The following is a 27,969-nucleotide window of genomic DNA, read 5'->3' as shown; positions in this document are numbered from 1 at the left end:
GTGTGGAGCAGAGGCATGCCTCTAATGACCAGTAGGGGCAGTGTACAATTCTCAGAGGATAGATTGTTAATGTGTGTGTGTGTGTGTGTGTGTGTGTGTGTGTGTGTGTGTGTGTGTGTGTGTGTGTGTGTGTGTGTGTGTGTGTGTGTGTGGTCACAAACAAATCCAGAAATGTCTTCAGGAGTTAGTGAAAAATATAAAGAATCATCCTTGAGACACAAATAGTAATTTTAGCTTTTAGTTTGAAGTGGTTTGATGGATGAAGCCTGTTCTTGAGGGTAAACTTCTGAAACAAAACCATCCACCATGTTTTCATGGCTGCAACATGAACGCTCTGCAGCCGCCACGTTTCTTAAAGCGCCGCCTCAGAGTGTGAAAACTTCTGACCCCGAGGAAGCACCAATCATCAAAGTTGGACAAAACATGAGGTCGAATGTGCGTAAAATGTTGTCAGAAACATATGAAACAGCAGATTTATAGTCTCAATATTCTCCTGGTCCTGAAGCTGAAGTCCACGGCTCAGGTCCATTCAGCTCCACCTTCTGTACAAAAACCCTTTCAGACCCCTTTAAATCCAAGGAACGACAAACTGTAGTTTAGAACAGACCTGATGCATGCTTTTAAAACGGTCTCCGGTCAGGATGGACGTCACTGACTTGTAGAGCGAACGGCTAAAACAATGTGGACAAAAAGAAGAGGTGCAGTCATGCATGAGGTGATGTCCTGAAGTACAGTCTGTCAACATCGCAGGTGTGTGTGTGTGTAAACCTCTGACTTCACCTGGCCGCTCTGAGGGGTCTCTGTTTCAGCTGCTAGTTCTGGTCTGACCTGGTCTGACCCGGGCCGGTCTGTCCGGTCTGACCCGGGCCGGTCTGTCCGGTCTGACCCGGGCCGGTCTGTCCGGTCTGACCCGGGCCGGTCCTTCCAGCCTGACCCGGGCCGGTCTCTCCGGTCGGCCTACGTGACGTACTCGTCCTCGTCGCTAGGTTCTGACTTGATGTGATCGGGGTGGAGGAGGGGGAAGTGTGGCGCTGTAGTCCTGGTGCAGACGTACCACTCCTTAATGTTAGACAGCTGAGGTAAGGCGGGGTTGACGGAGCGCTGGCTCCGGCGCGGCGTCCGGCCGCCCTGCTGCTGCTTCAGGTTGAGCTGGCTCTTCAGGCCAGACAGAGACAGGTCCAGAGGCATGGCGGCCGGAGACGAGCTCCGCAGCAGGAGCTTGCTGTCCACGTCGCTGCCGGAGCTCAGCTCCAGCTGGTGGGCGGACAGGAGGGGGAAATGGACGCCGGCGCCGAGCGAGGGCGAGAGGCGGTTCATCTTGAGGTCCAGGGGCTCCAGGAGGGCCTGGTGCGGCTGCTGCAGCTGCTGGGCGATGGAGTCGTACAGGTCCTGGGGGTCGGAGGTAGGCGAGGACTTGACGTGGACCTTCATGTGTTTGCGCAGGGAGCTGGGGTGGGTGTAGGACTTGGTGCAGCCCAGGGCCTTGCAGTCGTACGGCTTGGAGGCCGTGTGGACCTGCGAGTGCTTCTTCCTGTCGCTGCTGTTGGCAAAGCGCCGCTCGCAGAACTCGCACTGGAAGGGCTTCTCACCTGCAACACAAAGACCAGACCGGGTCATCGCACGGCGAAGAACGGCGAGAAAGAAGTGAGACGGTCCAGATCACAAGCCTCCAACACCCGTCTGCTTCCCCTCTGGGGTTGACCCCTGGCAGAGACAAACCCCCCCCATAGTCCCCCACACAGGGCAGTTCACCACTGCCTTCTACAACATCTAGTCTCAACCCGTTCTCTCAGGCTGGTTCTCATTACAACTCACTGTCAGGAACAGTCCTGCAGCTTCATGCTTCCTGCTCCCGCGTCACGTGTGGAAATCACACATGAACCAGTGTGAGGTTGATACGTCATGCAGCTCCGCTCCCCAACTGCAGGGGGCAGCGCATCGCTAACACGTCCCGGCAGGACTGCATTAGAGGAGGGGGAGCACGTCGCCGCAGGGAATTGTGGGGTAGCATCACCTGGTCTCCTTTTCTAAAGGAAGCATCAGTGTTTCCTATGCTAAAGGAGGCTCTAAAGGAAGCATCAGTGTTTCCTATGCTAAAGGAGGCTCTAAAGGAAGCATCAGTGTTTCCTATGCTAAAGGAGCCTATAAAGGAAGCATCAGTGTTTCCTATGCTAAAGGAGCCTATAAAGGAAGCATCAGTGGTTCCTAGGCTAATAGAGGCTCTAAAGGAAGCATCAGTGGTTCCTAGGCTAAAGGAGGCTCTAAAGGAAGCATCAGTGTTTCCAAGGCTAAAGTAAGCATCAGTGAGTCCTAGGCTAAAGGAAGCATCAGTGTTTCCAAGGCGAAAGGAAGCATCAGTGATTCCTAGGCTAAAGGAAGCATCAGTGTTTCCAAGGCTAAAGGAAGCATCAGTGTTTCCTAGGCTAAAGGAAGCATCAGTGTTTCCAAGGCTAAAGGAAGCATCAGTGATTCCTAGGCTAAAGGAAGCATCAGTGGTTCCTAGGCTAAAGGAGGCTCTAAAGGAAGCATCAGTGTTTCCTAGGCTAAAGGAAGCATCAGTGATTCCTAGGCTAAAGGAAGCATCAGTGTTTCCTAGGCTAAAGGAAGCATCAGTGTTTCCAAGGCTAAAGGAAGCATCAGTGATTCCTAGGCTAAAGGAAGCATCAGTGTTTCCTAGGCTAAAGGAGGCTCTAAAGGAAGCATCAGTGTTTCCTAGGCTAAAGGAAGCATCAGTGTTTCCTAGGCTAAAGGAAGCATCAGTGTTTCCTAGGCTAAAGGAAGCATCAGTGATTCCTAGGCTAAAGGAAGCATCAGTGTTTCCTAGGCTAAAGGAAGCATCAGTGTTTCCTAGGCTAAAGGAGGTTCTAAAGGAAGCATCAGTGTTTCCTAGGCTAAAGGAGGTTCTAAAGGAAGCATCAGTGTTTCCTAGGCTAAAGGAAGCATCAGTGATTCCTAGGCTAAAGGAGGCTCTAAAGGAAGCATCAGTGTTTCCTATGCTAAAGGAGGCTCTAAAGGAAGCATCAGTGTTTCCTAGGCTAAAGCAAGCATCAGTGTTTCCAAGGCTAAAGGAAGCATCAGTGTTTCCAAGGCTAAAGGAAGCATCAGTGTTTCCTAGGCTAAAGGAAGCATCAGTGGTTTCTAGGCTAATAGAGGCTCTAAAGGAAGCATCAGTGGTTCCTAGGCTAAAGGAGGCTCCAAAGGAAGCATCAGTGTTTCCAAGGCTAAAGGAAGCATCAGTGATTCCTAGGCTAAAGGAAGCATCAGTGTTTCCTAGGCTAAAGGAAGCATCAGTGATTCCTAGGCCAAAGGAAGCATCAGTGGTTCCTAGGCTAATAGAGGCTCTAAAGGAAGCATCAGTGTTTCCTATGCTAAAGAAGGCTCTAAAGGAAGCATCAGTGGCTCCTATGCTAAAGGAGGCTCTAAAGGAAGCATCAGTGGTTCCTAGGATAAAGGAGGCTCTAAAGGAAGCATCAGTGTTTCCTATGCTAAAGGAGCCTATAAAGGAAGCATCAGTGTTTCCTATGCTAAAGGAGCCTATAAAGGAAGCGTCAGTGTTTCCTATGCTAAAGGAGGCTCTAAAGGAAGCATCAGTGGCTCCTATGCTAAAGGAGGCTCTAAAGGAAGCATCAGTGGTTCCTAGGATAAAGGAGGCTCTAAAGGAAGCATCAGTGGTTCCTAGGCTAATAGAGGCTCTAAAGGAAGCATCAGTGTTTCCAAGGCTAAAGGAAGCATCAGTGATTCCTAGGCTAAAGGAAGCATCAGTGGTTCCTAGGCTAAAGGAGGCTCTAAAGGAAGCATCAGTGTTTCCAAGGCTAAAGGAAGCATCAGTGATTCCTAGGCTAAAGGAAGCATCAGTGTTTCCCAGGCTAAAGGAAGCATCAGTGTTTCCAAGGCTAAAGGAAGCATCAGTGATTCCTAGGCTAAAGGAGGCTCTAAAGGAAGCATCAGTGTTTCCAAGGCTAAAGGAAGCATCAGTGTTTCCTAGGCTAAAGGAAGCATCAGTGGTTCCTATGCTAAAGGAATAATCAGTGTTTCCTAGGCTAAAGGAAGCATCAGTGGTTCCTATGCTAAAGGAAGCATCAGTGTTTCCTAGGCTAAAGGAAGCATCAGTGTTTCCTAGGCTAAAGGAAGCATCAGTGGTTCCTATGCTAAAGGAAGCATCAGTGTTTCCTAGGCTAAAGGAAGCATCAGTGGTTCCTATGCTAAAGGAAGCATCAGTGTTTCCTAGGCTAAAGGAAGCATCAGTGGTTCCTAGGCTAAAGGAAGCATCAGTGTTTCCTAGGCTAAAGGAAGCATCAGTGTTTCCTAGGCTAAAGGAAGCATCAGTGTTTCCTAGGCTAAAGGAGGTTCTAAAGGAAGCATCAGTGTTTCCTAGGCTAAAGGAAGCATCAGTGATTCCTAGGCTAAAGGAGGCTCTAAAGGAAGCATCAGTGTTTCCTAGGCTAAAGGAGGTTCTAAAGGAAGCATCAGTTTTTCCTAGGCTAAAGGAAGCATCAGTGTTTCCTAGGCTAAAGGAGGCTCTAAAGGAAGCATCAGTGTTTCCTAGGCTAAAGGGAGCATCAGTGTTTCCTAGGCTAAAGGAAGCATCAGTGTTTCCTAGGCTAAAGGAAGCATCAGTGATTCCTAGGCTAAAGGAAGCATCAGTGGTTCCTATGCTAAAGGAAGCATCAGTGTTTCCTAGGCTAAAGGAAGCATCAGTGGTTCCTATGCTAAAGGAATAATCAGTGTTTCCTAGGCTAAAGGAAGCATCAGTGTTTCCTAGGCTAAAGGGAGCATCAGTGTTTCCTAGGCTAAAGGAAGCATCAGTGTTTCCTAGGCTAAAGGAAGCATCAGTGATTCCTAGGCTAAAGGAAGCATCAGTGTTTCCTAGGCTAAAGGAGGTTCTAAAGGAAGCATCAGTTTTTCCTAGGCTAAAGGAAGCATCAGTGTTTCCTAGGCTAAAGGAGGCTCTAAAGGAAGCATCAGTGTTTCCTAGGCTAAAGGGAGCATCAGTGTTTCCTAGGCTAAAGGAAGCATCAGTGTTTCCTAGGCTAAAGGAAGCATCAGTGATTCCTAGGCTAAAGGAAGCATCAGTGGTTCCTATGCTAAAGGAAGCATCAGTGTTTCCTAGGCTAAAGGAAGCATCAGTGGTTCCTATGCTAAAGGAATAATCAGTGTTTCCTAGGCTAAAGGAAGCATCAGTGTTTCCTAGGCTAAAGGGAGCATCAGTGTTTCCTAGGCTAAAGGAAGCATCAGTGTTTCCTAGGCTAAAGGAAGCATCAGTGATTCCTAGGCTAAAGGAAGCATCAGTGTTTCCTAGGCTAAAGGAAGCATCAGTGTTTCCTAGGCTAAAGGAAGCATCAGTGTTTCCTAGGCTAAAGGAAGCATCAGTGATTCCTAGGCTAAAGGAAGCATCAGTGATTCCTAGGCTAAAGGAAGCATCAGTGTTTCCTAGGCTAAAGGAAGCATCAGTGTTTCCTAGGCTAAAGGAAGCATCAGTGATTCCTAGGCTAAAGGAAGCATCAGTGATTCCTAGGCTAAAGGAAGCATCAGTGATTCCTAGGCTAAAGGAAGCATCAGTGATTCCTAGGCTAAAGGAAGCATCAGTGTTTCCTAGGCTAAAGGAAGCATCAGTCTTTCCTAGGCTAAAGGAAGCATCAGTGATTCCTAGGCTAAAGGAAGCATCAGTGATTCCTAGGCTAAAGGAAGCATCAGTGATTCCTAGGCTAAAGGAAGCATCAGTGGTTCCTAGGCTAAAGGAAGCATCAGTGATTCCTAGGCTAAAGGAAGCATCAGTGATTCCTAGGCTGAAGGAAGCATCAGTGGTTCCTATGCTAAAGGAAGCATCAGAGAATTCAGTCAGTCCTTATCATGGCCGCGACACCAAAGTGTTCCGGGGTTCAGGAGGAGCTAGATGAGCAGTGAGGAGGGAGAATTGAGACGCAGCCTGGATGTTAGTGAGGACGTTGGTCAACGCCTTGCTCTTTATGATGCAGTCTGCTGAAAGCTGTGATTGGTTGTTAGAGAAAGGAAGACAGGTCAAAGCCTATGTGCTCCTAGTAATGAATGGAGAGTTAAATTAACCCATCAAATATTAATAATGAGGAATCATGAACATTATTTTATGTCATGATGATGAAACTCAGAAAAAAAATTACATTTGTACACAACTTAAAAATGATTGAACTTCCCTGGTTCACATGCCAATTATTATATTGATCTGATTATTGTTATCCTTTCTGTCCATGCTGGTTATTCTCAGCACTTAATGTATTATAATGATATTAATGGAGGACGTGACACAGCGTCACCACTTCCTGTGATTGGTGGAGCTCTTATAAAAAGAGATTTGATTTGGCAGAAAGATGAAAACAACAAATGAAATGTAAACCAAAGAAAGAAGCAGACAGCCCAACTGGACAGAAGAGCTGCTGGGAGCTAATGAGGCCGACCACAAATATTCTTCATGTTCCATTAAATCATTGTCGTTAAACAAACGGAGAACATGTTTCCTTTCTCTTTAGTCTTTCACTGATCCTGTCTGTTTAAGAACCTCTTAGGCTTCTTAAAGTCCTCCTCACTACTTTTAGTTGGTTTCCACCTTAGGAGCTCTCTTAGGGCTTAAGATGCTTTGTTAATTTTATCTTAAAAAACAACAACACACACTCGCAAAAAAAACAAAACAAAACACAAAATGCAGTCCTACAAAGCTCTGGACAGTCAATCAGTCAGTTTGATCTGATCCATGAACGTTTCCCTCTGATGAAGCCTGACGCTGAAACAAATCACTGCCTCCAGGCAAATCTTGTGTTTTCAGTGTGGATGTGGACGACTTTCTGCTTCTCTGAGGCTGGACAGAGAGGCTGGACATAGAGGCTGGACAGACAGGCTGGACAGAGAGGCTGGACAGAGAGGCTGGACAGAGAGGCTGGACAGAGAGGCTGGACAGACAGGCTGGACAGAGAGGCTGGACAGAGAGGCTGGACATAGAGGCTGGACAGACAGGCTGGACAGAGAGGCTGGACAGAGAGGCTGGACAGAGAGGCTGGACAGAGAGGCTGGACAGAGAGGTTGGACGGAGAGGCTGGACATAGAGGCTGGACAGACAGGCTGGACAGACAGGCTGGACAGAGAGGCTGGACAGAGAGGCTGGACATAGAGGCTGGACAGACAGGCTGGACAGACAGGCTGGACAGAGAGGCTGGACAGAGAGGCTGGACAGAGAGGCTGGACAGAGAGGTTGGACGGAGAGGCTGGACAGAGAGGCTGGACAGAGAGGCTGGACAGAGAGGTTGGACAGAGAGGCTGGACAGAGAGGCTGGACAGAGAGGTTGGACGGAGAGGCTGGACAGAGAGGCTGGACAGAGAGGCTGGACAGAGAGGCTGGACAGACAGGCTGGACAGAGAGGCTGGACAGAGAGGCTGGACATAGAGGCTGGACAGACAGGCTGGACAGACAGGCTGGACAGAGAGGCTGGACAGAGAGGCTGGACAGAGAGGCTGGACAGACAGGCTGGACAGAGAGGCTGGACAGAGAGGCTGGACAGAGAGGCTGGACAGACAGGCTGGACAGAGAGGCTGGACAGAGAGGCTGGACATAGAGGCTGGACAGACAGGCTGGACAGACAGGCTGGACAGAGAGGCTGGACAGAGAGGCTGGACAGAGAGGCTGGACAGAGAGGCTGGACAGAGAGGTTGGACGGAGAGGCTGGACATAGAGGCTGGACAGACAGGCTGGACAGACAGGCTGGACAGAGAGGCTGGACAGAGAGGCTGGACATAGAGGCTGGACAGACAGGCTGGACAGACAGGCTGGACAGAGAGGCTGGACAGAGAGGCTGGACAGAGAGGTTGGACGGAGAGGCTGGACAGAGAGGCTGGACAGAGAGGCTGGACAGAGAGGTTGGACGGAGAGGCTGGACAGAGAGGCTGGACAGAGAGGCTGGACAGAGAGGCTGGACAGACAGGCTGGACAGAGAGGCTGGACAGAGAGGCTGGACATAGAGGCTGGACAGACAGGCTGGACAGACAGGCTGGACAGAGAGGCTGGACAGAGAGGCTGGACAGAGAGGCTGGACAGAGAGGTTGGACGGAGAGGCTGGACAGAGAGGCTGGACAGAGAGGCTGGACAGAGAGGTTGGACGGAGAGGCTGGACAGAGAGGCTGGACAGAGAGGCTGGACAGACAGGCTGGACAGAGAGGCTGGACAGAGAGGCTGGACAGAGAGGCTGGACAGAGAGGTTGGACGGAGAGGCTGGACAGAGAGGCTGGACAGAGAGGCTGGACAGAGAGGTTGGACGGAGAGGCTGGACATAGAGGCTGGACGGAGAGGCTGGACATAGAGGCTGGACATAGAGGCTGGACATAGAGGCTGGACAGAGAGGCTGGACAGAGAGGCTGGACAGAGAGGCTGGACATAGAGGCTGGACGGAGAGGCTGGACGGAGAGGCTGGACAGAGAGGTTGGACGGAGAGGCTGGACAGAGAGGCTGGACAGAGAGGCTGGACATAGAGGCTGGACAGAGAGGCTGGACAGAGAGGCTGGACATAGAGGCTGGACAGAGAGGCTGGACAGAGAGGCTGGACAGACAGGCTGGACATAGAGGCTGGACGGAGAGGCTGGACAGAGAGGCTGGACAGAGAGGCTGGACAGAGAGGCTGGACATAGAGGCTGGACGGAGAGGCTTGACAGAGAGGCTGGACGGAGAGGCTGGACGGAGAGGCTGGACGGAGAGGCTGGATGGAGAGGCTGGACAGAGAGGCTGGACGGAGAGGCTGGACATAGAGGCTGGACATAGAGGCTGGACGGAGAGGCTGGACATAGAGGCTGGACGGAGAGGCTGGACGGAGAGGCTGGACGGAGAGGCTGGACAGAGAGGCTGGACGGAGAGGCTGGACAGAGAGGCTGGACAGAGAGGCTGGACAGACAGGCTGGACAGAGAGGCTGGACAGAGAGGCTGGACATAGAGGCTGGACAGACAGGCTGGACAGACAGGCTGGACAGAGAGGCTGGACAGAGAGGCTGGACAGAGAGGCTGGACAGAGAGGTTGGACGGAGAGGCTGGACAGAGAGGCTGGACAGAGAGGCTGGACAGAGAGGTTGGACGGAGAGGCTGGACAGAGAGGCTGGACAGAGAGGCTGGACAGACAGGCTGGACAGAGAGGCTGGACAGAGAGGCTGGACAGAGAGGCTGGACAGAGAGGTTGGACGGAGAGGCTGGACAGAGAGGCTGGACAGAGAGGCTGGACAGAGAGGTTGGACGGAGAGGCTGGACATAGAGGCTGGACGGAGAGGCTGGACATAGAGGCTGGACATAGAGGCTGGACATAGAGGCTGGACAGAGAGGCTGGACAGAGAGGCTGGACAGAGAGGCTGGACATAGAGGCTGGACGGAGAGGCTGGACGGAGAGGCTGGACAGAGAGGTTGGACGGAGAGGCTGGACAGAGAGGCTGGACAGAGAGGCTGGACATAGAGGCTGGACAGAGAGGCTGGACAGAGAGGCTGGACATAGAGGCTGGACAGAGAGGCTGGACAGAGAGGCTGGACAGACAGGCTGGACATAGAGGCTGGACGGAGAGGCTGGACAGAGAGGCTGGACAGAGAGGCTGGACAGAGAGGCTGGACATAGAGGCTGGACGGAGAGGCTTGACAGAGAGGCTGGACGGAGAGGCTGGACGGAGAGGCTGGACGGAGAGGCTGGATGGAGAGGCTGGACAGAGAGGCTGGACGGAGAGGCTGGACATAGAGGCTGGACATAGAGGCTGGACGGAGAGGCTGGACATAGAGGCTGGACGGAGAGGCTGGACGGAGAGGCTGGACGGAGAGGCTGGACAGAGAGGCTGGACGGAGAGGCTGGACAGAGAGGCTGGACGGAGGGGTATGGCGGCTGCAATGACATAATTCGTCCAGGAGTCAGGAGGAGCTCACGGTCCAATCAAGAATAGAAAAGCCTGAACCCTGAACCATTCAGCTGGCTGGACATGCAGGCTCTGCTTGAGCCTGAAGGACAGCTGAGAGCAGCAGGTGGTCACTCTACAACCGCTCTACAACCGCTCTACAACCGCTCTACAACCCCTCTACAACCCCTCTACAACCCTTCTACAACCCCTCTACAACCCTTCTACAACCCCTCTACAACCCCTCTACAACCCTTCTGCAACCCCTCTACAACCCCTCTACAACCCTTCTACAACCCTTCTACAACCCCTCTACAACCCTTCTGCAACCCCTCTACAACCCCTCTACAACCCCTCTACAACCCTTCTGCAACCCTTCTACAACCCCTCTACAACCCTTCTACAACCCCTCTACAACCCTTCTGCAACTCTTCTACAACCCTTCTACAACCCCTCTACAACCCTTCTACAACCCTTCTACAACCCCTCTACAACCCTTCTACAACCCTTCTACAACCCCTCTACAACCCTTCTACAACCCTTCTACAACCACCCTACAACCCTTCTACAACCCTTCTACAACCCTTCTAAAACCACCCTACAACCCTTCTACAACCACCCTACAACCCCTCTACAACCCTTCTACAACCCTTCTACAACCCTTCTACAACCCTTCTGCAACCCTTCTACAACCACCCTACAACCCTTCTACAACCACCCTACAACCCTTCTACAACCCTTCTAAAACCACCCTACAACCCTTCTACAACCACCCTACAACCCCTCTACAACCCTTCTACAACCCTTCTACAACCACCCTACAACCCCTCTACAACCCTTCTACAACCACCCTACAACCCTTCTACAACCACCCTACAACCCTTCTACAACCCTTCTACAACCCTTCTACAACCACCCTACAACCCTTCTACAACCACCCCACAACCCTTCTACAACCACCCTACAACCCTTCTACAACCCTTCTACAACCACCCTACAACCCTTCTACAACCACCCTACAACCCTTCTACAACCCTTCTACAACCACCCTACAACCCTTCTACAACCCTTCTACAACCCTTCTACAACCACCCTACAACCCTTCTACAACCCTTCTACAACCACCCTACAACCCTTCTACAACCCTTCTACAACCCTTCTAAAACCACCCTACAACCCTTCTACAACCACCCTACAACCCCTCTACAACCCTTCTACAACCACCCTACAACCCCTCTACAACCCTTCTACAACCACCCTACAACCCTTCTACAACCACCCTACAACCCTTCTACAACCCTTCTACAACCCTTCTACAACCACCCTACAACCCTTCTACAACCACCCCACAACCCTTCTACAACCACCCTACAACCCTTCTACAACCCTTCTACAACCACCCTACAACCCTTCTACAACCACCCTACAACCCTTCTACAACCCTTCTACAACCACCCTACAACCCTTCTACAACCCTTCTACAACCCTTCTAAAACCACCCTACAACCCTTCTACAACCACCCTACAACCCCTCTACAACCCTTCTACAACCACCCTACAACCCCTCTACAACCCTTCTACAACCCTTCTACAACCACCCTACAACCCCTCTACAACCCTTCTACAACCACCCTACAACCCCTCTACAACCCTTCTACAACCACCCTACAACCCTTCTACAACCACCCCACAACCCTTCTACAACCACCCTACAACCCTTCTACAACCACCCTACAACCCTTCTACAACCACCCTACAACCCTTCTACAACCCTTCTACAACCCTTCTACAACCACCCTACAACCCTTCTACAACCACCCCACAACCCTTCTACAACCACCCTACAACCCTTCTACAACCCTTCTACAACCACCCTACAACCCTTCTACAACCACCCTACAACCACCCTACAACCCTTCTACAACCCTTCTACAACCACCCTACAACCACCCTACAACCCTTCTACAACCCTTCTACAACCACCCTACAACCCTTCTACAACCCTTCTACAACCACCCTACAACCCTTCTACAACCACCCTACAACCCTTCTACAACCCTTCTACAACCCTTCTACAACCACCCTACAACCCTTCTGCAACCCTTCTACAACCACCCTACAACCCCTCTACAACCCTTCTACAACCACCCTACAACCCTTCTACAACCACCCCACAACCCTTCTACAACCACCCTACAACCCTTCTACAACCACCCTACAACCCTTCTACAACCACCCTACAACCCTTCTACAACCCCTCTACAACCCTTCTACAACCACCCTACAACCCCTCTACAACCCTTCTACAACCACCCTACAACCCTTCTACAACCACCCCACAACCCTTCTACAACCACCCTACAACCCTTCTACAACCACCCTACAACCCTTCTACAACCACCCTACAACCCTTCTACAACCCTTCTACAACCCTTCTACAACCACCCTACAACCCTTCTACAACCACCCCACAACCCTTCTACAACCACCCTACAACCCTTCTACAACCCTTCTACAACCACCCTACAACCCTTCTACAACCACCCTACAACCACCCTACAACCCTTCTACAACCCTTCTACAACCACCCTACAACCACCCTACAACCCTTCTACAACCCTTCTACAACCACCCTACAACCCTTCTACAACCCTTCTACAACCACCCTACAACCCTTCTACAACCACCCTACAACCCTTCTACAACCCTTCTACAACCCTTCTACAACCACCCTACAACCCTTCTGCAACCACCCTACAACCCTTCTACAACCCTTCTACAACCACCCTACAACCCTTCTACAACCCTTCTACAACCCTTCTACAACCCTTCTACAGCCACCCTACAACAGTAGAACATAGTGGTGGTTGTCGAACATCAGAGACGGAAACAGGAAGCAGAACATGAAGTGGTGAATCATGAAGTGGTGAAACTGTGTTCACGGTAACAAAGTGAGTCTCTGGGAAAGGGTCATGCAAAGAGAAGTGCAGTTGAGATGATTCACCAAGGTGAAATAAATAATTACAGATTTTATATTCTGTATTTTATTATTACACATGTATGATACGTGACAGTTTGGTCTAACTTTACATTATGGCTGTAAATCCTGATGAAAGGCTGCTCACTTTGTGGCATAACACCGGTATGTTAATGCGCTTGGGACCAACCTCCTCCTCCACCCTCTTCCACCCTCCTGCACCCACCTCCACCCCCTCCTCCACCCTCCTGCACCCTCCTCTTCCACCCTCCTCCACCCCCCTCTTCCACCCACCTCCACCCTCCTCTTCCACCCTCCTGCACCCCCCTCCACCCCCCTCTTCCACCCACCTCCACCCCCCTCTTCCACCCCCCTCCACCCCCCTCGTCCACCCACCTCCACCCTCCTCTTCCACCCCCCTCAACCCTCCTCCACTCTCCTCTTCCACCCACCTCCACCCCCCTTCCACCCTCCTCCACCCCCCTCTTCCACCCTCCTGCACCCCCCTCCACCCTCCTCTTCCACCCACGTCCACCCTCTTCCACCCTCCTCCACCCCCCCCTCAACCCTCTTCCACCCACCTCCACCCCCCTCGTCCACCCACCTCCACCCTCCTCTTCCACCCCCCTCAACCCTCCTCCACTCTCCTCTTCCACCCACCTCCACCCCCCCTTCCACCCTCCTCCACCCCCCTCTTCCACCCACCTCCACCCCCCTCTTCCACCCTCCTGCACCCCCCTCCACCCTCCTCTTCCACCCACCTCCACCCTCTTCCACCCTCCTCCACCCCCCTCTTCCACCCCCCCTCAACCCTCTTCCACCCACCTCCACCCCCCTCGTCCACCCACCTCCACCCTCCTCTTCCACCCCCCTCAACCCTCCTCCACTCTCCTCTTCCACCCACCTCCACCCCCCCTTCCACCCTCCTCCAACCCCCTCTTCCACCCACCTCCACCCCCCTCTTCCACCCTCCTGCACCCCCCTCCACCCTCCTCTTCCACCCACCTCCACCCTCTTCCACCCTCCTCCACCCCCCTCTTCCACCCCCCCTCAACCCTCTTCCACCCACCTCCACCCCCCTCGTCCACCCACCTCCACCCTCCTCTTCCACCCTCTTCCACCCCCCCTCAACCCTCCTCCACTCTCCTCTTCCACCCACCTCCACCCCCCCTTCCACCCACCTCCACCCTCCTCTTCCACCCCCCCTCAACCCTCCTCCACTCTCCTCTTCCACCCACCTCCACCCCCCTTCCACCCACCTCCACCCTCCTCTTCCACCCCCCCTCAACCCTCCTCCACTCTCCTCTTCCACCCACCTCCACCCCCCCTTCCACCCTCCTCCACCCTCCACCTCCAACTCTCAAGTGACAGGATAGAACACAAAGTCCGCTGAGCCTTGTCATCGTCCCCGTCCAGATCTGAATTCCTACATTGAGTAACAGATGAAAGTGAACTTCCCCGGCCTGCTGTGTCTCCACCAACGCTGCCCGTCAACCATGAGGTTTGTTTTTGCGCCCAGCAGGGTGCTCGGGTGCTGGACCCCATGATGGTGACATCATCACTCTCCTCTGGCCTCCACCTTCAGACCAGGTTCTTCTCCTCCACCTCTGCAGTCTCACACTGCAGTGTGGCGGCTGTCACACCATTCACAGTGACGATCCTTGTTTTCCACGAGCCTGACCACCAGATGATGTCATCTCCTGACCTCCACCTCCTCCACCACCAGTTCTCCCTCTAAAATTACTTTAATCGTCTTTACTGTCAGGATTTAGCATCAAATGCTGGAGATCAACAGGCTGATTGAGGAGTACAAATATTGAGCATTGAGCATTTCTGGTAGAAAGTGGGCGTGTTGAGGGCGGAGCCTGAACCGTCAACCTTCCAGGTGGATCATGATCTAGAAAAGGAAAGTGGAGCAGATGTGCAAGCACATGCTTTTATTGATACGATTTTTTGGGCGCACGTACATTTCTAGTAGGAATCCTACACAAGCTTTTATAAATGAGGCCGCAGGCCCTGATCCTGGTGCCCTGATCCTGGTGTCCTGATCCTGGTCCAAGTCCAGGCCCAGGTCCAGGCCCAGGTCCAGGCCCAGGTCCAGGTCACCACATTGGTAGTAACTAGTTCTTCTGCATATGCTCAGTGGTGTCATGACTCCCGGTCCATATTATCATGGATTTGGTACTTTTATTTTGACAGTCATCATAATAACAATGCAACATGGTGGTTTTATTTTGACAGTCATTGTAAAAACAATTCACATTGGTAGTTTTACTTTGACATCACCATAATAACAATCCAATTTGGTAGTTTTATTTTGACAGTCACCCCGAAAACAAACTGACTTGGTTTTACTTTGACAGTCACTGTGATAACAATCTAATATGGTGGTTTTATTTTGACAGTCATTGTAATAACAATCCAACCTGGTGGTTTTATTTTGACAGTCACCACAATAACAACCTAAACTGGTGGAGTGGTTTTTGTGTCAAATCCACAGTTGTTGCAGTGGAAGGACCATAGCACCTGAGCCGTAAAGGACCATAGCACCTGAGCCGTAAAGGACCATAGCACCTGAGCCGTAAAGGACCATAGCACCTGAGCCGTAAAGGACCATAGCACCTGAGCCGTAAAGGACCATAGCACCTGAGCCGTAAAGGACCATAGCACCTGAGCCGTAAAGGACCATAGCACCTGAGCCGTAAAGGACCATAGCACCTGAGCCGTAAAGGACCATAGCACCTGAGCCGTAAAGGACCATAGCACCTGAGCCGTAAAGGACCATAGCACCTGAGCCGTAAAGGACCATAGCGCCTGAGCCGTAAAGGACCATAGCGCCTGAGCCGTAAAGGACCATAGCGCCTGAGCCGTAAAGGACCATAGCGCCTGAGCCGTAAAGGACCATAGCGCCTGAGCCGTAAAGGACCATAGCACCTGAGCCGTAAAGGACCATAGCACCTGAGCCGTAAAGGACCATAGCACCTGAGCCGTAAAGGACCATAGTACCTGAGCCGTAAAGGATCATAGCACCTGAGCCATAAAGGACCATAGCACCTGAGCCGTAAAGGACCATAGCACCTGAGCCGTAAAGGACCATAGCACCTGAGCCGTAAAGGACCATAGCACCTGAGCCGTAAAGGACCATAGCACCTGAGCCGTAAAGGACCATAGTACCAGCCCTGCACTCTGTGCGGTGGAACCGGGAAGAGGAAATTCTAAGGAAAGTGTGTTTATTTTTAAGAGTGATGTCACTCAGAGCTACGTTTAGCCTCAGGATTCTTTGTGAATACGGGACCAGGTGTATTGAAGGTCAAGGTAAGAGGTGGCCATTACTCTCATCCCAAAATGAGAATCCAGCTGCCGCCTGGTGCTCCTGGTTCGTTGGGTGGGGTCTTGGGTGTACCTCTGGTTCTCTGGGGGCCGGGGGCCTGGGGGCGCTGTGCCTCCAGGTCTCCACTTCCTGTGGCCCAGGGCTCGGGCCGGGGTTGGTCTGCGGGGCTGTGTCACTCCTGGACGAGGCCTCAGGACTTTTAATAGCGCCCCCTGCAGGCTGAAAACCCCTCCAACCCACGGACACACATCATCCGTCCTGGACTCACTGGGCAGAGCTGGAAGACACTGGTTACTGGACTCTGTCGTCCTGGTGGAGATCCAGACCACTGGTGCCGTTGTAGACCTACAATCAATATCCAGACTCCACAGCGACCAAATATTCCGACACCCAGAATCTTCTGTCCCTTTTTGGCTCCGCTCACTCTGCAGGCCTTGATGCTTAATTCCCATTGTTTCTCTGTAAACTGGACCTCTATCAGACGGCGTGACCCTCCACTCCAGAAGACGCTGCAGACAGAAGCAAATCTGGACGCCACACCGGTCAGAACCAGGTTGTTGCATGTGACTCACCGTTTTCAGTGAAACCCACACACCTAAACCAAAATGAGCCCAAATCTCAGCCCGTGTAGTAATCATGATAAAATCATACAACTATTAGATGTGTAGCAATGAACATGAAACAAAGCAAGATCAAAGGTAAGAGCGTTTGGCTCCCCGACCGGAGTCACATCTGGCCACACTGGTCAGCGTGGAGATCCAGTTTCCACTGGTTGTTAAATACGAGCGACAGAATCCAGACGACGTGAGGAGGAAAGAAAAAGAGCGCAGCTTTTATTCTGGCGGAGCCGCTTCCACTGGCGCTTCTCAGTGATGTCAGTGACGAAGCGGTCGACAGAGAAAAACATTTAGCAGGTTCCACATGACGGAGGCCCGGGTCTGGAGGGAAACGTCACCACGGGGTCTTCCGGGGCCAACAGGTGGAAAAGGAGTGTGTGAGCAGAAGGCCAGAACCAGGTCGACGTCCCTGCAGTGTCAACCACGTCCTGCATTGCTCAGCGGCAAACTCATGTCCAGTGGCCACGTCTGGCAGGCCGGCCACTGCTTCAGCTCTGAACTCTTACAATGTGTCTGTGCATGATTGGTCTGACGAGTGGACTGGTTTCCCAGTCCACTCGTCAGACCTTCGACTGTCTAGTGAAAACAACAAGTGAAGTGAAACCGGCCGTTCATCAGCTGATCAAAGGTTCAAGACCACAACTTTAACTTCTGCTGAGAAACTTGGATTCTGGGTCATTTTCTGTCGTCTTCACGCTGCGAGAGCCTCGGTGGCCGAGGCGCAAATGTTCGAGGATTGTTGAGCTGCAGGCCTCTCACAACGAGCCGTGTCTGCTGAGGCTGGACAGCCATTTTGGATTTCTTGACAGATGGCCAAGGAACAAAAACGTTTTCAAAAAATCTGATGATCTGTCCGACCAGACACTGGACGATGCTCAGCCCAGATTAAGACAAACAAACAGCAGCAGGACAAGTGGAGCTCAAGACTGACATCCTTGTCAGAGCGTAACGTGTGTGTGTAACATGTGTGTAACGTCAATGTGTAACATGTGTGTATAACGTGTGTAACGACAATGTGTAACGTGTGTGTGTGTAACATGTGTGTGTAACATGTGTGTAACATCAGTGTGTGGTGTGTGTGTAACATGTGTGTAACGACAATGTGTAACGTGTGTGTGTGTGTGTAACATGTGTGTAACGTCAATGTGTAACATGTGTGTGTAACATGTGTAACGACAATGTGTAACGTGTGTGTGTGTAACATGTGTGTAACGTCAATGTGTAACATGTGTGTGTAATGTGTGTAACGACAATGTGTAACATGTGTTTGTGTGTAACATGTGTGTAACGACAATGTGTAACGTGTGTGTGTGTAACATGTGTGTAACATCAGTGTGTGGTGTGTGTGTAACATGTGCGTAATGACAATGTGTAACGTGTGTGTGTAACGTGTGTGTAACATGTGTGTAACGACAATGTGTAACGTGTGTAACATGTGTGCAACGACAATGTGTAACGTCTGTGTAACATGTGTGTAACGACAATGTGTAACGTGTGTGTAACATGTGTGTAACGACAATGTGTATCGTGTGTGTAACATCAGTGTGTCGTGTGTGCGTAACATGTGTGTAATGTCAATGTGTAACGTGTGTGTAACATGTGTGTGTAATGTCAATGTGTAATGTGTGTAACATGTGTCTGTAACGTCAGTGTGTAATGTGTGTAACATGTGAGTGTAATGTCAGCGTATAACCTGTGTTTAACGTCAGTGTGCAACCTGTGTGTGTAGTCATTGTTTCACGTGTTTGCAACGTGTTTGTAACGTCAGCGTGTGTAATGTGTGTGCAACATGAGAGTACTGTCAGTGTGTAACGTGTCTGTGTAACATGTCTGTAACATCAGTGTGTAATGTGAGTAGGGCTGCAACAACAAACCGATAAAAATGGATTAGATTCGATTATTAAATGTGTTGGCAACGAATTTAATTATTGATTCGTTGTGTCGCGCAATTTCTGCGTGACTCAGCCGTCTTCCTCTTTCTCCGTAACATCTAAGTTGCAGCGCGGCACCCAAGCTAACTGGCTAGCCGCTAACCGGCCAGCTGCCGGAGCACGCTCAGATGCAGGGAGACCAAACAAAACCACCAGTGCAAAGTGAAGGATGTAAACAACAACAGGGGATTCATAAGGTCTACCGCCCAGCTGAGATTACTGTTGTAATGTCACATATCTGTGGAGCTCTAAGCCCCCTACTGTTTAATCTACATATATATATATATATATATATATATATATATATATATATATGTGTATATGTAGATATATTGTATACATCTTTGTATTGGTTCAGTGCTTTTAAATAATCATAACAGATTTGATGTTTGGTTCATTAAATATCAATTGGTCCTGCAATTTAAATTTTTAACCGATTCATCGATTAATATAAAAAATAATTGACCAATTAATCGATTATTAAAATAATCATTAGTTGCAGCCCTAAATGTGTGTGTATGTGCAACGTCAGTGTGTAACGTATATTTGTAACGTGTGTGTAATGTGTGTTTGTAATGTCAGTGTGTAAAGTGTGTGTGACGTCAGTGTGTAACGTTTGTGTAATGTCAACGTATAACGTGTGGGTAACATTAGTGTGTAACGTGTGTGTAACAATAGTGTGTAACGTGTGTGTAACATCAACGTATAACATGTGTACAACATGTGTGTAACGTCAGTGTGTAACGCGTGTGTAACGTCAACGTATAACATGTGTACAACATGTGTGTAACGTCAGTGTGTAGCGGTTGTGTAACATCAGTGTGTAACGTGTGTGTAACGTCAACGTATAACATGTGTATAACATGTGTGTAACGTCAGTGTGTAACGTGTGTAACATCAGTGTGTAACATTTGTGTAATATCAACGTATAACGTGTGTAACATTAGTGTTACACGGGCCAACGTGTGTGTAACATTAGTGTGTAACGTGTGTGTAACATCAACGTATAACATGTGTACAACATGTGTGCAACGTCAGTGTGTAACGTTTGTGTAACATCAGTGTGTAACGTTTGTGTAATGTCAACATATAACGTGTGTGTAACATTAGTGTGTAACGTGTGTGTAACATTAGTGTGTAACGTGTGTGTAACATCAACGTATAACATGTGTACAACATGTGTGCAACGTCAGTGTGTAACGTTTGTGTAACATCAGTGTGTAACGTTTGTGCAATGTCAGCGTATAACGTGTGTGTAACGTGTGTGTAACGTCAACGTATAACATGGGTGTAACGTCAGTGTGTAACGTTTGTGTAACATCAGTGTGTAACGTTTGTGTAATGTCAGCGTATAACGTGTGTGTAACGTCAGTGTGTAACGTCAACGTATAACATGTGTATAACATGTGTGTAACGTCAGTGTGTAATGTGTGTGTAACGTGTGTAACACACACGGACCAGAAGCTCCTCTGGACATCAGAACTCCCCACAGGACACACACTTTCTGTTGTCAGAACACTTTATGAACAGCCGCCAAACTTCTAGAAGACACTGACACAGTGTAAACATCTGAAATGGGCCATCAACAAAGGAAGACAACAAGTCGCCAGAGTAGCAGTGTGACTCCAGGGTGGCTCCGTGACTCCAGAGTGGCACCGTGACTCCAGAGCAGCACTGTGACTCCAGAGCAGCACGCCACCGGGCCCTGCAGAGGTAGTACCGTCACTACTCAGGTGGCTAGCTCTAAACACACCTTTCTGGCTACCAAACACATCTTGTTGGCGACCAAACACACCTTCCTTGCTACCAAACACACCTTTCTGGCTACCAAACACACCTTTCTGGCTACCAAACACACCTTGTTGGCGACCAAACACACCTTCCTTGCTAACAAACACACCTTTCTGGCTACCAAACACACCTTTCTGGCTACCAAACACACCTTGTTGGCGACCAAACACACCTTCCTTGCTAACAAACACACCTTTCTGGCTACCAAACACACCTTCCTGGCTACCAAACGCACCTTCCTGGCTAACAAACACACCTTTCTGGCTACCAAACATACCTTTGTGGCTACCAAACATACCTTGTTGGCTACCAAAGTCACTTTGTTGGCTACCAAACACACCTTCCTGGCTACCAAACACACCTGACTGGCTACTAAACACACCTTCCTGGCTACCAAACGCACCTTCCTGGCTACTAAACACACCTTTTTGGCTACCAAACATACCTTGTTTGCTACCAAACACACCTTCGTGGCTACCAAACACACGTTGTTGGATACCAAACACACCTTCCTGGCTACCAAACAAACCTTCCTGGCTACCAAACACACCTTGTTGGCTACCAAACACACGTTGTTGGCTACCAAACACACCTTGTTGGCTACCAAACATACCTGACTGGCTACCAAACACACCTTCGTGGCTTCCAAACACACCTTCGTGGCTTCCAAACACACCTTCGTGGCTACCAAACACGCCTCGTTGGCTACCAAACACACCTTTGTGGCTTCCAAACACACCTTTGTGGCTACCAAACACACCTTCGTGGCTACCAAACACACGTTGTTGGATACCAAACACACCTTCCTGGCTACCAAACAAACCTTCCTGGCTACCAAACACACCTTGTTGGCTACCAAACACACGTTGTTGGCTACCAAACACACCTGGCTGGCTACTAAACACACCTTCCTGGCTACCAAACACCCCTGGCTGGCTATCAACCCCCCCCCCCTTACTGGCGACCAAACCCCCCTGGCTGGCTACCAAACCCCCCTGGCTGGCTACTAAACCCCCCTGGCTGGCCAGCGTGAGCAGACAGTGCCGCGCCTGGACAGGTGAAAGGTGTCAGTGTGCAGCAGCTCACCTGCAGGGATGAAACTGCTGTTTGAGACAAAGAATTACAGGTTTATTTCCACTGCCTCCAACTGGTTTCAGTGCAGTGAAAGTCCAGTTGGTCTGCAACACAAACTGCAGCAAAGCTGTAAAAGAACCAAACCAGACATGGGTTCTGCTCAGTTTCCACACTGGAGAAGTGGCTGCAGCACATTTCTTAAGAAGTCTCATTCACTTCATGTTGGCTCTGAAACGTATTCTGATAAGAAGCTGATCATAAATCAATGAGACTCCATGTGGCTCTGAACATTCCTGCACTCGCTCTCCAAGGCCCTGGCCCTCCTGCTGCCTCAAGCTGCCGGCAAGATAATCCAGATTACAAACCAGACTGTGAATCAAAGCCTGTGTGCACATTATAATTGATGCTCATCAGGCTGCTGATGAGAAGTTTCTTCTCAGAAAGTAGAAGAAAAAATCTTGATAATAAGAAGTAAGTGTGATGAACCATGTGTGTGAACCACGAGAGGCTCTGAGCTGCAGGAGTTTCACCGGTGAGCCTGAGAGGAACACCTCACTGGGTTCTAGTCTGCTCTCATCACACTGCAGCCAACAGTGGGCCTGCTCCCCCTGTGTGTGTGTGTGTGTGTGTGTGTGTGTGTGTGTGTGTGTGTGTGTGTGTGTGTGTGTGTGTGTGTGTGTGTGTGTGTGTCCACTCGTCATGAACGCATTGTTAATAGGTTATTCACACTTTAAATGCACTTGCCTTTATCTTTTCAACAGTTTGGACATTGTATCACACCTCAGCCTGTTCATGTTGATGTCATGACATCGTTCAGACCCGACGGCACTCCTGGAATAAAACCAGGACAAATCCAGGAGCAAGGACCAAAAACTAACTGAAGCATATCAGGAGGAAACCAGGAACTGACCGCTGATTAGAGCCCATAGAAAGAACAGTGTCCCAGTGGACACTAGAGAGAGAGAACGGTGTTCCAGTGGACACTAGAGAGAGAGAACGGTGTTCCAGTGGACACTAGAGAGAGAACGGTGTTCCAGTGGACACTAGAGAGAGAGAACGGTGTTCCAGTGGACACTAGAGAGAGAAAACAGTGTTCCAGTGGACACTAGAGAGAGAGAACGGTGTTCCAGTGGACACTAGAGAGAGATAACAGTGTTCCAGTGGACACTAGAGAGAGAACAGTGTTCCAGTGGACACTAGAGAGAGATAACAGTGTTCCAGTGGACACTAGAGAGAGATAACAGTGTTCCAGTGGACACTAGAGAGAGAAAACAGTGTTCCAGTGGACACTAGAGAGAGAGAACGGTGTTCCAGTGGACACTAGAGAGAGATAACAGTGTTCCAGTGGACACTAGAGAGAGAACAGTGTTCCAGTGGACACTAGAGAGAGATAACAGTGTTCCAGTGGACACTAGAGAGAGATAACAGTGTTCCAGTGGACACTAGAGAGAGATAACAGTGTTCCAGTGGACACTAGAGAGAGAGAGCAGTGTTCCAGTGGACAGTAGAGAGAGAGCAGTGTTCCAGTGGACACTAGAGAGACAGAACAGTGTTCCAGAGGACACTAGAGAGAGAGAACAGTGTTCCAGTGGACACTAGAGAGAGATAACAGTGTTCCAGTGGACAGTAGAGAGAGAACAGTGTTCCAGTGGACACTAGAGGGAGAGAGAGCAGTGTTCCAGTGGACAGTAGAGAGAGAGCAGTGTTCCAGTGGACACTAGAGAGAGAAAACAGTGTTCCAGTGGACACTAGAGAGAGAAAACAGTGTTCCAGTGGACACTAGAGAGAGAGAACGGTGTTCCAGTGGACACTAGAGAGAGATAACAGTGTTCCAGTGGACACTAGAGAGAGAGAACGGTGTTCCAGTGGACAGTAGAGAGAGAGAACGGTGTCCCAGTGGACACTAGAGAGAGAGAACGGTGTTCCAGTGGACAGTAGAGAGAGAGCAGTGTTCCAGTGGACACTAGAGAGAGAGAACGGTGTTCCAGTGGACAGTAGAGAGAGAGCAGTGTTCCAGTGGACAGTAGAGAGAGAGAGCAGCGTTCCAGTGGACACTAGAGAGAGATAACAGTGTTCCAGTGGACAGTAGAGAGAGAGAGCAGTGTTCCAGTGGACACTAGAGAGAGACAACAGTGTTCCAGTGGACAGTAGAGAGAGAGATAACAGTGTTCCAGTGGACACTAGAGAGAGAACAGTGTTCCAGTGGACACTAGAGAGAGATAACAGTGTTCCAGTGGACACTAGAGAGAGAGAGCAGTGTTCCAGTGGACAGTAGAGAGAGAGCAGTGTTCCAGTGGACACTAGAGAGACAGAACAGTGTTCCAGAGGACACTAGAGAGAGAGAACAGTGTTCCAGTGGACACTAGAGAGAGATAACAGTGTTCCAGTGGACACTAGAGAGAGATAACAGTGTTCCAGTGGACAGTAGAGAGAGAACAGTGTTCCAGTGGACACTAGAGGGAGAGAGAGCAGTGTTCCAGTGGACAGTAGAGAGAGAGCAGTGTTCCAGTGGACACTAGAGAGAGATAACAGTGTTCCAGTGGACACTAGAGAGAGACAACAGTGTTCCAGTGGACACTAGAGAGAGATAACAGTGTTCCAGTGGACAGTAGAGAGAGAGCAGTGTTCCAGTGGACACTAGAGAGAGAGAACAGTGTTCCAGTGGACACTAGAGAGAGAGAACAGTGTTCCAGTGGACACCAGAGAGAGAGAGCAGTGTTCCAGTGGACACTAGAGAGAGATAACAGTGTTCCAGTGGACACTAGAGAGAGATAACAGTGTTCCAGTGGACACTAGAGAGAGATAACAGTGTTCCAGTGGACACTAGAGAGAGAGAGCAGTGTTCCAGTGGACAGTAGAGAGAGAGCAGTGTTCCAGTGGACACTAGAGAGACAGAACAGTGTTCCAGAGGACACTAGAGAGAGAGAACAGTGTTCCAGAGGACAGTAGAGAGACACAACATGTCCCAGAGGACACTAGAGAGAGAGAACATGTCCCAGAGGACAGTAGAGAGAGAGAACATGTCCCAGAGGACACTAGAGAGAGAGAACCCTGGAGAACAGAGATATCTTCCTGAAATCTAATCAAAGCTTTTAGTTTCAGGTTGAAAGACGAAATAATCTGAATTTACAGACTTTTGTGACAATGTGGATCCACTGACAGTCTAGACTACAGGATCAGGTCTGGGATTAAAGCCTCCCTCCTGGACCAGACCAGATCCTGGACCTGAACCACTCCTGTCACCTTGCGTGACTCCGGAGCTGCGGGAAGGGGGGGTCAACATGGAGGAGATTCCTGACAGAGACCCCGGGGGGAGGGGGCGGAGAGACAGACAGACCGGGAGACAGACAGACAGACCGGGAGACAGACAGACCTGGAGACAGACCGGGAGACAGACAGAACGGGAGACAGACCTGGAGACAGACAGACCTGGAGACAGACAGACCTGGAGACAGACAGGCTGGGAGACAGACCTGGACACAGACAGACCTGGAGACAGACAGACTGGGAGACAGACCGGGAGACAGACAGACTGGGAGACAGACCTGGAGACAGACAGACCTGGAGACAGACAGACCGGGAGACAGACAGACCTGGAGACAGACAGACTGGGAGACAGACCTGGAGACAGACAGACCTGGAGACAGACAGACTGGGAGACAGACCGGGAGACAGACAGACTGGGAGACAGACAGACCTGGAGACAGACAGACCTGGAGACAGACAGACTGGGAGACAGACCTGGAGACAGACAGACCGGGAGACAGACCTGGAGACAGACAGACCTGGAGACAGACAGACTGGGAGACAGACCTGGAGACAGACAGACCGGGAGACAGACAGACAGACTGGGAGACAGACCTGGAGACAGACAGACTGGGAGACAGACAGACTGGGAGACAGACCTGGAGACAGACAGACCTGGAGACAGACAGAGCGGGAGACAGACACACAGACCGGGAGACAGGCAGACAGACGGGTCCTACCGGTGTGCGTGCGCGTGTGTATCTTGAGGTTCTCGGAGCGGGCGAACATCTTGCCGCAGTTGGGGAAGGCGCAGGAGAAGGGCTTCTCCCCGGTGTGCACCCTGATGTGGTTGATGAGTTTGTATTTGGCTTTGAACGCCTTCCCGCCGCGCAGACACTCGTCCCACAGGCAGACGTGACTGAGGCTCTCGAGCCCCGCCGCGACGTGCTCGGTGGTGACGTGGTCCACCAGCTCCGGCATGGAGCCGAAACTTTGCTCGCACACGGACGTGGCCGTCCGGCCGAGCCGCGCTCGGGGGCTCCGGTCGGTCCATCGGCACACCAGCTCCGTCTTGACGGCGGGGCCTTTGGAGAAATCCAGCAGCAGGCCGTCCGCTCCCCCGGAGCCGGAGCCGGGCTCGGCGGCGCGGGGCTGCGGCGGGGGGGCGATGCTGGAAGCCCCGGAGTTGTTGTTCCCCAGCGGAGAGACCAGGCCATTGTGCCTGGCCGCCGCGGCCGTCCGCTTCATGCTGAGCGGCGGGCTGTCCCGCTCCTCCCGCCGTCTCGAGCCTCGCTTCTGCCCCGAAAACCGCTGCACTCCCCCGGTGAAGCCTCCCTCCGCGGTCCCGCTGCCCTCCGCCGTGTTTTGGTGAAAGCAAGAGCGCATGCGGCGGCGTTTTACCCCCCGCTGCTCGGCTAGATCCCCCGAGCCACAGCCTCCATGCTTTATTTACTGACTGTGAATGGACGGAGAAGGAGGAGGAGGAGGAGGAGGAGGAGGAGGAGGAGGAGGAGGAGGAGGAGGAACACCGAGGGCCGCGGACCACCAGGGGCCGCCTCTGCTCTCCACTCCAGCCCCTCTCCCAGAGTCCTACCTGCAGTCCCTCCACATCCTCATCTCATCATACCACATCCAATCACATCCTCATCACATTATCATCACATCATCATCCCATCCCATCACATCCTCATCTCATCATACCACATCCTCATCACATCATCATCACATCATCATCACATCCAATCACATCCCATCACATCCAATCACATCCTCATCACATAATCATCACATCCCCATGTCATCCTCATCACATCCCCATGACATCCTCAGCACATCCCATGGAATTATCATCACATCCTCATCACATCCCATGGAATTATCATCACATCCTCATCACATCCCATGGAATTATCATCACATCCTCATCACATCCCATGGAAATATAATCACATCCTCATCACATTCTCCTCACATCCTCATCACATCCCATGAAATTATCATCACATCCCCATGACATTCTCATCACATCCTCATCACATCCCATCACATCCTCATCACATCCAATCACATTCTCATCACATCCCATGAAATTATCATCACATCCCCATGTCATCCTCATCACATCCCCATGACATCCTCAGCACATCCCATGGAATTATCATCACATCCTCATCACATTCTCCTCACATCCTCATCACATCCCATGAAATTATCATCACATCCCCATGTCATTCTCATCACATCATCATCACATCCCATCACATCCTCATCACATCCTCATCACATCCAATCACATTCTCATCACACCATCATCACATTCTCATCACATCCCATGAAATTATCATCACATCCCCATGACATCCTCATCACATCCCATGAAATTATCATAACATCCCCATGACATCCTCATCACATCCCATGAAATTATCATAACATCCCCATGTCACCCTCATCACATCCCCATGACATCCTCATCACATCCCATGGAATTATCATCACATCCTCATCACATTCTCCTCACATCCTCATCACATCCCCATGTCATCCTCATCACATTCTCCTCACATCCTCATCACATCCCATGAAATTATCATCACATCATCATCACATCCCATGAAATTATCAACACATCATCATTACATTCTCATCACATCCCCATGGCATCCTCATCACATCCCATGGAATTATCATCACATCCCCATGACATCCTCATCACATTCTCCTCACATCCCATGAAATTATCATCACATCCTCATCACATCGCCATGACATTCTCCTCACATCCCATGAAATTATCAGCACATCCACATGACATCCTCATCACATCCCATGGAATTATCATCACATCCCCATGACATCCTCATCACATCGTCATCACATCCCATGACATTCTCATCAGATCTTCATCACATCCCAATATATTATCATTACATTTTTATCACATCCCTTCACATCCTCATCACATCCCCATGACATCATCATCACATCTTCATCACTTCCTCACATCCCACTGCAGTGGATGGTGGTGGTGGTGTGGATGGGATGGTGGTGTAGATGGGGGCAGTGGATGGTGGTGGTGGTGTGGATGGGGTGGTGGTGTAGATGGGTGTAGTGGATGGTGGTGGT

At 50.6% G+C, this 27,969-nt stretch overlaps 1 protein-coding gene across 1 annotated transcript; it reads right to left on the bottom strand.

Moving 5' to 3' along the window:
* LOC308138283 (uncharacterized protein) lies at positions 1-26,229 on the bottom strand (the record flags this gene model as incomplete). The annotated part of the gene is made up of 2 exons (XM_080507365.1): positions 1-1,589; positions 25,584-26,229. The coding sequence occupies 2 exons, from the start codon at positions 26,227-26,229 to the stop codon at positions 958-960; spliced, it is 1,278 nt and encodes a 425-aa protein (XP_080363491.1). The 3' UTR covers positions 1-957.
* Between the last annotated feature and the right edge of the window lie 1,740 nt (positions 26,230-27,969).

The sequence above is a fragment of the Blennius ocellaris genome (genome assembly GCF_963422515.1).
Source record: "Blennius ocellaris genome assembly, chromosome: 13".
Lineage (NCBI taxonomy): Eukaryota > Metazoa > Chordata > Actinopteri > Blenniiformes > Blenniidae > Blennius > Blennius ocellaris.
The sequence above is the reverse complement of the archived record's forward strand: the minus strand, read 5'-3'. Positions and strand labels throughout refer to the sequence as shown.